Raw genomic sequence first — 11937 nt, forward strand, 5'->3', positions numbered from 1 at the left:
TGGTTTCTGAGACCCTGCTGAAACGAGAGATGCCCTCATTTTATATTTCCCTCAAATTCTACCACAAACCACACTTCTTGGGGGAGAAAAAAAGTCGCCATGTAAGCATGTTTACCTTCAAGTGACTAGGAAGTTGAAACTTGTCCACAAATGATGACTCACCAGTGTAGGTCTATAAAAGTAAAGGTGCTGGCCTGTGTGTGAAAGCAGCGGCCTCCAGCCCAGCCATTCAAGATGCACTCAGGTGTCCTGGCTGCCCTCCTCTTCTGGAGCTGGGCTTCTTGCTGGTCCCTGCCCCTTCCCAGCGATGAAGATGATGAGGATCGGTCCGAGGAAGACTTCCAGCTTGCAGAGGTAGAGTATCTTGCCAATCCCAATGGTGCGATTTATGTCATACATGCACTTCTCTTTTAAAAGCAGCTCATTTGGTCTCTTTTCTAGCGCTACCTCAGGTCGTATTACTATCCCCTGAATCCCGCTGGTATCCTGAAGAAGACTGCAGCAGGCTCCATGGTCCACCGGCTCCGAGAAATGCAGTCCTTTTTTGGCTTAGAAGTGACTGGCAAACTTGATGATAACACCTTAGACATCATGAAAAAACCAAGATGTGGGGTTCCTGATGTGGGGGAATACAACGTTTTCCCTAGAACTCTCAAATGGTCCAAAATGAATTTAACCTACAGGTAAATCACAGGCTATCTTTCTTTAATTTTTGTTAGTTTTCTTAAAGTATTAACTGTCTAATTCTCGGCATATGCTACAGATAATTGAACATGTCTGGTCCCATTTTTTTAGTTATTTAACTGGAAGTTGAATAAGTCCAGAAATAACTTTAATACTGTTGAGGAAGATGTCTCATAACATTAATTGCTGTTACATTAACCAGCATTATTTTTCATTGGAAATCTCAAAGTATTTCTTTTAGATATGAAACAAAATCAAAATCAAAATAAGTTTAATAAAATTTGCAAATGTAGTGCATCAGGCATATTTATTATAACAATGCTGAAAAGAGAGAGTTTCACTTTTTCTAGGAACTTTACAGAATGATTGCATTTATTTAAGCTATAGCAGTACAATTCTAAACTTTTAGCTTGCAATATAAGTTTTATTAAACATCTAAATACTTTACACTTAAAATGCTAAATGGTTGGATATTTGGAGATATTCAAAATTTCTCATTGCACTCTTCATATTTTAATCTTTGTATGATATCATAATTAATAAGTTCTTTAAAACAATGGACCTCTAGTGGAACTTTTAGAGAAGCCATTGCATTTTGAGTTGAAAAGCTGTATTCCAAGAAAATATATTCTAGAATAGCTTTGACCTTCTAAAAATTTAATTGAAACCTTTTCTGTTGATTAGAATTGTGAATTATACCCCCGATATGAGTCATTCTGAAGTAGAAAAGGCATTCAAAAAAGCCCTCAAAGTTTGGTCTGATGTGACACCCCTGAATTTTACCAGACTTCACAATGGCACAGCTGATATCATGATCTCTTTTGGAACGAAAGGTAATGATGTGGAATCACTTTCGAAATATTTGTATATTCTGCTCCTTAATAGGCTCTATTTTTAAATTTCTTTTCTAAGTCATTCATTACTTCTTACAGAATTCAACAAAAATTTACCAAGCTCCTGTGTTAGGCACTGCTGGGTATAATGAAACTCTTAACTCTTGCTTTTGTGTAGAGCATGGCGACTTCTACCCATTTGATGGACCCTCTGGCCTGCTGGCTCATGCTTTTCCTCCTGGGCCAAATTACGGAGGAGATGCCCATTTTGATGATGATGAAACTTGGACAAGTAGTTCCAAAGGTAATCTTTCTTATAAAGATATAATTCATGATTCCTAGGTTAGATTAGACAGTAAATCCATTGATAAGAAGTAAAAAGTGTGTGTATTATACGTGAAAGCATATGATATTTGGTATTTGATTATATTTTCCAAAAAAGTATAAAAGTTTATCTTATACTTACTAGTCTCCACAAGTTACATTTCTATAAACCAATGTGAAAGATTAAAATTGAACAAAATCCACTTAGTTTAGTGGCTTGAGGGATACTAGCTAATTTTGAAATAGGACCAAAATGTCTTTCTGTTGACCAAGGTGTTTTACTGTGGATTACCTTTAGGCTTGTTAAAGAAATACAGTTTATTATAAATATATATCTAAAAGCTATTAGAGCTGGCTATATAGGTCATAGATGAATTGGATATGAGTTGAAATAGTTTTTTCCCCACTTGGTAGAAATATTAATGGCACAAGTCCAGTCAAATTTCTGTTCCCTGTTATATGAGTTACCTGTTTCAGACTTGTCTATATCACTGATTTTATAAATACCACTCTAACAAATCAAGATAGTGTCTTACTCCAAACAGCATGAAACAGACCAGATGAAAGTTGTATTTAAAAGAGAAAAATAGCCCGGCCAGCATGGCTCAGCGGTTGAGAGGGAGAGAGAGATAGAAACATTAATGAGAGTCATTGATCTACTGACTCTTGCACGCCCCCCATTGGGGATCGAGCCGGCAACCCGGGCATGTGCCCTGAGTGGGAGTTGAACCATGATCTCCTGGATCATACATCAATGCTCAACTTCTGAGCTACGCCGGCTGGGTAATAAAGACATATTTAAAAACAAAAATAAAATAAAAGAGAAAAAATAAAACTGAGGGTTTAATAAATTCAATCAGTAGTTGAATCTTCAAGACTCAAAAGAATTGGAAATGTTAATTTCACACAAAAACAGATTGTTCCAACTAGGGCTTAACTTGGATCTGTATTGACTCTTAGCTGTGACAATTAGAGGTAGTCTTCATAGATAGCTAGTTTTTAATTTTCATTTAAATTAAAGGAATTATTTTTTCAAAGAGTAAAACTGGGCCTTGAATGATCATTGCCTCAGCTCCAATGCCTCCAATCTGTCTTTGGAAGGAAAGATGAGAATTTACATATTTATGTTCTGAATATTCCACAGGTAAGTGGTTTTAGGAAGAAAGAATAACATTTAGTATTTTTAAGATAGAGTCACAATAAACCTCAGTTTTAGGTTTCTGAATAAATTCTGGGTTTGAAATAATTAATTGAAATGAATGAAAATATCCACAAATAAATCATGATTAACTTTTCAGCTAAAAGCTGACACTTAGTAATGGTGTCCATTACTAAGTCATTTCAATGACAAATTACTTGTCACTCAAATTACGTGAACCTTGATTGCTCTTCTGGTCTGCACAATTTAGTGAGTTAATTATACATTTTTTTCTTCATGTGTAGGCTATGATAGCAAAAGGTAAAGTCAAATTGAAACCACTGGCTCCACTTTTCATGTGTTCGTTTCCTTTTAATCTTTTTCCAATTTAAAATACCAGTATTAGGAGGCTCAAAAACTGGTGGAAAGAATGACTTAGAGGAAATAATGTAAATACAGAATCACAGTAGTCTTTTTTTGCTGTTGTTAACCTTCACCTGAGAATATATTTCTTCCATTGATTTTTAGAGAAAGTGGGAGGGAGGGAGGGGGGAGAGAGAGACTGATGTGTGAGAGACATATAGATTGGTTGCCCCCCACACTCGCCCCTCACCCCAGTGGGAGCCAGGGATCAAGCCTGCAACCTAAGTACATGCCCTTGACCTTGGAATCAACCTGAGACCCTTCGGTGCTTGAGCCAACCTCTGACTACTGAGCCACACTGGCCCGGGCAGAATCATAGCAATCTTTTAAAGTAGAGGGAAGCTGGCCAGTCATTTTCAAAATTTCTGTTTCTTTGAACTCTAGGGTCTAGAGATATTCTGAAAAGGACCATTTGGTTGAAATTTGTTCCCAAGCAGATTCTCAGAGGCCCTATTTAGCGCGTCCTCCATACCTGGTCACCAGCCTTTTGGTGCTGCCTCCTGTTTAGATCATGTTCTAGGCAGCATCCTATATACAGGGTGGGGAAAAGTAGGTTTACAGTTGTTCGTGTAAAAAAATATTACAATAATTAATAAATAATAATACAAGGATAAACTCTGTGTTTTGCATACTCGCAACTGTAAACCCACTTTTGCCTCCAGCCTGTTTGAAGCCCATGTGATTCCCATGACCCCTCATTTAAGGTCATCACTGTTCACTCTCCTCACCTGACCTGAGGAAACAGAGACCAAGTCAGGATTGCTAATGAATTCTTATCGATTACTAATTATTTGAGAGCAATCTGTTGATATTCTAATTATGTAGGCAACCATAATGAGAGCACTAAATTATTTATAAAAATTAAACCAATTCTTGATTTTTCCTCCAAGCAGCTGAAGGTTAATTTTAAAAAGTGAGTAAAGCAGCAAAGAAAGGAAAACCATGATACACAAAATAGACGAGGGAAATAACAGCCCTTCCATGAGCTGGTCATTGGAGGACCCGGCTTTCTCATTGCTTCTATGTTTTCTTACAGGCTACAACTTGTTTCTTGTTGCCGCCCATGAGTTTGGCCACTCCTTAGGTCTGGACCACTCCAAGGACCCTGGAGCGCTCATGTTTCCCATCTACACCTACACCGGCAAAAGCCACTTCATGCTTCCTGATGACGATGTACAAGGGATCCAGTATCTCTATGGTAACTCTTAACTTATCAGCTGGAAAGCAAAATAGATTTACACATTTATTTTCTAAATTATTAGTGAATTTACCATTACCACTTTTGCTGTGTGGTTTTGTTATTAAACCGGGGGAAACGTGCCCATTATATGTTCCAAATCAAACTACCTGCTCAAGTAGAAAATATTCCATTCTCCAGAGTTTTTATAGAATATAACTCTTTATATTTGGACTTTATACATTGCAAGGTACATTTGATACCCTTAAGACACCTCTGACATAAGAAAGGAAAATATTTATTCCTCAATTAACCAACGAAGACACTAAGCCCAAAGAGTTGATAATTTTTTTAATCCTTACCCAAGGATATGTTTATTAATTTTAGAGAGAGGGAAAGGTAGAGAGAGAGAGAGAAACATCGATCAGTTGACTCCTGTACACACCTTGACCAGGGTTTGAACCCACAACATTTCTGTGCCCAGGATGACACTCCAACCAAGCCACACCAGCCAGGACTAAGCCCTGTAGAGTTATTAAGTAGTATCCCTACAGCTGGGGGTGAAAGTGAGATTTAATCAGCTTTTATAAATTCTGGGCGTTCTTTCAACCACTCTGGTTGCCACAGCAGAAACCATTCAAGTAGCCTGTAGTTGTTTTTAATCAACATCTACATTGACCATTGTAAGAACTGCTTCCTTTTTTCCTTCCATTTTTTCAATAATATTTATAAAGTAATTAAACCTAAACCCAAACAAGCAAAATTACCTGCCAAAAATAGAGTTAAAGCCATAGTGCACAGTCATCAGTGTAAACACTCCTAGAACACAGCTCAGAAAACTTGCTCATGCCACCCAACCCGTTATTTCCCCTCTGGATTTAAATCTACTAGAGCAGCCAGTGTAGGTGTGAGCAAGTATTTTGCAATTCTTATTATTTCTACAATACTATGACCAAGGGACTTGATGATACAACGCACAGGAACTAGGTAGAGAAAAAGCAATTTAGAATGGTTATTGTGCACTGCACCCCTTTTGCACTCATGTGAGCTGGAAAATTTGTAAACATGTGGCAAGTCCTATTCGTGTTGCTGAAGGCCTGGCTTTTCACCGAGAGGCAGCTGCCCTGCAGGAAACTAGTGAAGCAACATTAGATGATGTTGACAGCTGGGAAAATAGGCAAGAGAAAGAGCCAAGATAAGGGCTCCCAGGGTGATGGGCCACCAGAAATGGCTTTAAGAAGAACGTGTTTCTTAAGAGCAGGCCGTCAATAGGTTGTGCAAAGCATGAGTAAAATTTCCTCAAAGCTCCCTCCCCTCCTTTCTATCATCATCCTCAAGAAAACTAAATTTGTGCTTCAAGTGAATCTCAAGGGGTGTTGAAGGATGAGAGCAGGAGAAGCCCCACCTGCAAGACCTGGGTAACCCTGGAGGGAGAAGGAAGATTACATGGCATTGGACCACTGTGCAGGAGCAGCAGGGTTTACTGCCCTCCCTGGAGGGAACCCTCTCCTGCTCTCCATGAGCAGGGCCGGGTCATCAGTAAGGCCACCCCCAGTAACTTCTTTCGTTTATTTTATGATGGCAGGTCCAGGAGATGAGGACCCCAACCCTCAACACCCCAAAACACCAGACAAGTGTGATCCCGCCTTATCCCTTGATGCCATTACCAGTCTCCGAGGAGAAACGATCATCTTTAAAGACAGGTATTCTGGACATGATTTTATAAAATCTGCATGTAACTAACATTTGTGAAGCTGTGTCTGCAAATTGTCAAAACATCCAGTCAAACTTCCAATGGTGAAGTTAACAGTGAAAACAATAGAACCTTGGGCAGTTTACTTTCATATTTCAGATGAAATAAATGACTCATGGATAAACATTTTACTTTTCAATGAATAACCTTGGTATTGTGCAGAATTTTTTATATCTTTGGTATAGTCTTTTTAATAAAGATAATCAAGTAAATATACAAATCTAATTTATTTATTTAAAAACACAAATACTGAAATTACTTACCACATTGGTAAACAGTTCCTCGTAATGTCCACATGACTTCCTTTTGGTGTGAAAGCCTTTGCATTAAGTATACATGTTGGAATATGAGAGAGAGAGGGAGTGCTTTACAAACTAAACCTGTAGGTAATGAAAAAGAAATGTTCACTTTAATTTTGATATGCTTATAAATGTTTATTTGTTCATTCATTCATTCATCAATTAATTGTTCCTTCATTTGTGATCCATCAGCATTTCTACCTCCTCTGTTATAGCTCTAGTGATACTGTGCTATACTCCAGGTATTTCTCATTCAGCCATGAGACCTTGGCCAGCACAGTTTATGTAGCACATGTTTTCTTTCCAGAGCCCTACGCAGCGCCTGGTTTATTTGCTTTCCACTTGCAAGATATGCAACATTGAGCAAAGCAAGGTCCCAACCCACAAAGGACTTACAGCCTTCACAAAGGCCCTGTGAGACAAAATTGTAATACTTCAGGCTAGAGTTAGGGTAGCGACAGCTTGCTTAACTGGCACTTAGAGGGAATGGAAACCCTTTTCCCTTCACAGGTGACAGAGAATGGTTGTGTCTAACTCATCTGCACTGATGTAGAGACAGGTGGCCAGCAGGATAGAAATATCGCACTTACAAAGTGACAGAAAACTGTATTTTTATCTTTGTGTTAGATTCTTCTGGCGCCTGCATCCTCAGCAGGTTGACGCAGAGCTGTTTTTAACTAAGTCCTTTTGGCCAGAACTTCCCAACCGTATCGATGCTGCATATGAGCATCCTTCCCATGACCTCATCTTCATCTTTAGAGGTAAGCAAGCCTTCCACTGGCGGGGCCTCCCGCACGTCCAGGGTAGGCAGTGACAGCCTTAAAGCTCCCAGACTTACTCAAATGATCACTCCTGAAAATATACCTAAATTAAGACCCAAGTATAACAAAATGGAGAACAGAAAGCACCTGAGACCTTTCTATAAAGTATCCTCAGATTGGACAAGTGAAAAGTCTACATTATTATGATAAGTATATAAGGGTATATACATGCATATACATATAGACACACACATATATACATATATATACACATATGGGAACTATAATAAGTATATATGATAAATACTTTTTGTTTCATAGCAATCGTGTCAGTTTTTTTCTATTTCCTTTTAAAAATTATTCACTGAGCAAGCATAATAACAATGTATGTTTCAAAAAAAATTGAAAAAAATGTTATCCAACATTCCCCCTCCTGAAGTCTACTTATCATATTTCACTTCATCGCTTTCTTTTCTAGTCCTTCACTATATGTAATACATATTTTAAGTATTTATATTCATAGTATATGTGTATTTAATGTTCTACTTGTTCCCTTGACATAAAATCATAAAAAATTCTCCAAATTGTCACTCCACCTTCATGATCATAATTTACAATGCTTACGTAGCATTCTACTGACATTGTTTCTATTGTCTGACTATTATATTTAATGCTATAAAGAAGTTATTTTTTAGAGGCGGAAATAACTTATCTTCTACAAAAAATTGACTTTTCAGTCTTATTTACTGTTCCTACTGTGCTTCTTATATGTTCAGAAATCTTAGTGTTTCTCACCCAGCTTTAAACTTAATATTCAGAGGTAATAAATTGCCAAATTAATTATTATATTTGGTTGGCTATACTCATAATTAGGAAATTAAGATCTTAAATCTTATTTTTGTGTAAAGAATGCTCATATTTCTAGGTTTCATAGACATGGCAACCACCGACACTGGCTAATTTATTTCTAAATAATTGATTATTGACCACAAATACTAACTTATTTCTAAATGCATAAGATGAGTCTTTCTTTGTTAAAGTAAATGTCTATATATGTGAATCCTAACAGATTCCCTTGGATAATAGGACCATTCTTTCACTTATTCTAGGCAGAAAATTTTGGGCTCTCAACGGCTATGATATTCTGGAAGGTTATCCCAAAAAAATATCCGATCTAGGATTTCCAAAAGAGGTTAAAAAGATAAGCGCAGCTGTCCACTTCGAGGACACAGGGAAGACTCTCTTCTTCTCAGGAAACCAGGTCTGGAGGTGAGACAGCCGTATTTTCCGTATTTCCTGGCCAGGGACCTTGTGTCTTAGAGGCAAAGTGAGTCTTGACCATCTCACCACTTCAAATGATTACCCCACGCATGTTAAACCAGTCCTATGAGTTTCTGTTCTGTGTCAGCTCCTGCAGGCAGCCTCTCCGACGGAGATGTTTAAAGTTTCAAGTCCTCTTGAAAATACACATATATTCATATAATTCTCGCCTCATCCGAGCCAATCTTTTCTTTCTTAACCATTTGTTGTAGCTCAACTATGCTAAAGCCATCTCTTCTACACACAGTGGGAGATCAATAGAAAATTATTCAAGGTATTAACATATGTTGATTTCCTCTAAGAACACTTTTCTAATAGCTTACTTTTACAATAGATATGCAATTTGTGAAATGGAAATGAGCTAGTAACTGTCTTTACAAAGATGGCCTCTAGGCAAGTCAAAAAATACTCACGGAACATCCACGATACACTCAGGATTGTAATGCCTTATTTTAAAAATCTACCGGATGTTTTAAACAAACTTAAAACTTTAAAACTTGTCAGTTTTGAAAGATACCATTGTATCCATTGTATCATTTCTAAGGTAATTTCTAAGAAATACAACCTACTTAAGAGTTTTTCCCCCCCTTGTTAAACAGCTATGATGATACCAACCATGTGATGGAGAAAGACTACCCCAGGCTGATAGAAGAGCGCTTCCCAGGGATTGGCGACAACGTAGACGCTGCCTATGAGAAAAATGGTAACTGATCCCGTCACACTGGCCCTAACGGAGGGCTCTGGGCCCGCAAAGTCACTGCTCTTAGAAAGGGTTTTTATACAGGACTTAGATGTGTTAATACCTGTGTGGCAGTTAAGGAATTAGTCATTCCTGTGTGACTGCTTCCACAGATAGCAAACAAAAAATAATATGCTTACAGTAAATGAGAATTTTCCTTAATGATTGCTAATCCTGTGAATAAAAGATGCCAAACCTTAAACACTACCTTAACCCATGCTTAAGGAAGCCAAGACGCAAGGAGTATTGCCATAATTCAAATCAGGGGTAGAGAGGGGAGTGATTTATATATGAAGATCAATGGCTATCATAACTATATAATGATTTTTACTTTAATTATGAAAAGGGATATTATCCCTAACTTAAAACAAGTAACTAATACCAACACTTCAGACATCAAAATGAGAACTCATGACAAGACAACAACTAATTTGAGGTGATAATTTAGAAGAGCTGGGAACCCTTAGACTCCCCACTCTTAAACTATATACAATATAATAAAGCATTAGTAAGGTTTATAAAGACAAATAAGGTAAATGTTGGTATAGATTTAAAAATGGATCTAACAGAATGGACTTTTAATGGTAGGTGGAGTAAGCCCAGTTTTCAAACTGAATTTTTTTTGGTATTTTTCTTATAGGTTATATCTATTTTTTCAACGGGCCCATACAGTTTGAATACAGCATCTGGACTGACCGTATTGTTCGAGTCATGACAGCAAATTCCCTATTGTGGTGTTAAGTGTCTTTTAAATATTGTTATTTAAATCCTGAAGAACATTTGGGATAATAGTTTCAAGGCTGTGGGAGGGAGGGTTGGGGAGAAGGGAAGATATCAGGGAAAGCTTCGTTCTGTGAACAAGCTTCAGTAAGTTATCTTTGACTATGTAATATCTATATGGCTGTGCGTGGCTGGAACCACACTGTATTTTAAAGTGATGAATTTCCGTTTCTCTAAGGATCACCTGATTCTCATGTGCTATCTAGAAGCAATGACTGACAGTATTTTGCACGTCAAAAATGGAACATATGGTCTGTCAGAGAGAGTTAGCATAATTTTTAATATATTTATAAGGAAATTTTGCAAAGGCATAAAAGTAAATCACATTTATATAATTAATAAGTCATCTTTGTGAAAAAGTATTAAATAGTATAAAAATAGAACTTGGGGGGGGTCATATGGTAGCCACAGGAGAACAAAGACAAACCAAAGGGAAGTGTCTGTCTGTAATAAATGTAATGTAAACCACTTTACAAAAAATGATATGGGTTTTGCATTGAAAATATTTGGAGGTACATGTACCTCTTCATATAGACGCTAAGGACATATCAAGGTCAGTAAAGATAGGAGACAGAGACTAATGGTGAAAACAGTAGATGTGGCCTTTGGATTCTGTTTAATTTTTACTTTTGACAATGACTCAACACTTCCTCTCAAAGAAGACAAATATTTGTTGCATATTTGTAGAAGATAAAGAGGAACAATCTCTCTGTATTCAAATATTTCAGGTCTTTCAAATTATATCAGAGTAAAGTATCAAAATTGTTATCAAAATGGTCTAAGACCACAGCATCACTTTCTCATAAATTATCTGATTAAGACTAAAAGTAGCATTTTTACACATTTTCATCAAGATAATTGTTTTAACTGTCCAGTTTACCTTGGATTATACAGACCATTTTATTTACAGATAGAGACAAATTACATCTTATGTATTAGAAGGATATATGTTAAAACAGAGACATCCACGATAAAGAAAGTTCAAATAGATTGTGGTCATCCTGAGGATATGCAACAGTGCATTTTTCTCTCCTTTTTAAGTAAAAATCCCTCAGTACTTTTTACAGTGCCTGGCACTTGCCATTTATTGAATATATGAATGGCCATCCAGGGAAGAACCATTGTGCTGAGAGATCTTGTTTATAAAAACTCAGGCAAAGAAAAGAAAGTGTGTTATATTTGCAAAATGTATTGGGAAGTGTTTATATTGTTTATAATAAAAATGATATTTTCAAGAGATGGTGTTATATGGTATATTTTGTCTTGTGGTATATTTTATGTTTCCCTCGTAAAAAATATCTATTTAAATTATTCCTTTTTCTTGCCAATGTTTCTTGGTCAATATAGCTCACTCACTGCTTTAGTTTTATTTTGTTTTGTTTGTTCGCTTATTTGCTGGTAAGATCTTGAGGGATACCCTTCAATATCCCCTTCCAGAAGATTTATATCACACAATATCACATTGAAGGTTACAAGTAGTCTTGTGGCAAAGAAGCTGTTTAACTTTGTCGAAAAGGGGTTTTCAAACATATCTGAACATGGAACCTCACTTACTTTCTTTTATTCTTTATCATTGGCTTGCGTGGTCTCTCTCTCTCTTTTTTTCTCTCTCTCTTGGATGGATAGAGATGACGCTAGATGATAGATGATAGATAGATGATAGATGATAGATAGATAGATGATAGATAGATAGATGATAGATGATA

At 36.9% G+C, this 11937-nt stretch overlaps 1 protein-coding gene across 1 annotated transcript; it reads left to right on the plus strand.

Annotated features, from left to right (window-relative positions):
* The first annotated feature begins 219 nt into the window (after positions 1–219).
* On the plus strand, positions 220–11468 carry MMP13 (matrix metallopeptidase 13). Its single transcript, XM_081153860.1, has 10 exons — positions 220–354; positions 442–683; positions 1369–1517; positions 1696–1821; positions 4439–4600; positions 6165–6282; positions 7259–7392; positions 8502–8661; positions 9312–9415; positions 10092–11468. Exons 1-10 carry the CDS (start codon positions 235–237, stop codon positions 10190–10192), a joined length of 1416 nt encoding a protein of 471 aa, XP_081009986.1. The 5' UTR covers positions 220–234; the 3' UTR covers positions 10193–11468.
* The last annotated feature ends 469 nt before the right edge of the window (positions 11469–11937 follow it).

This window comes from Miniopterus schreibersii (assembly GCF_964146895.1).
Source record: "Miniopterus schreibersii genome assembly, chromosome: 12".
Classification (NCBI taxonomy): Eukaryota; Metazoa; Chordata; class Mammalia; order Chiroptera; family Miniopteridae; genus Miniopterus; species Miniopterus schreibersii.

Bases quoted from the DNA above. Each gene is read 5' to 3' on its own strand.
- MMP13 (XM_081153860.1), top strand. From the start codon at position 235: ATGCACTCAGGTGTCCTGGCTGCCCTCCTCTTCTGGAGCTGGGCTTCT. The intron at 1,822-4,438 runs GTAATCTTTCTT...GTTTTCTTACAG, and splicing joins TTGGACAAGTAGTTCCAAAG to GCTACAACTTGTTTCTTGTT. The intron at 9,416-10,091 runs GTAACTGATCCC...TTTTTCTTATAG, and splicing joins CGCTGCCTATGAGAAAAATG to GTTATATCTATTTTTTCAAC.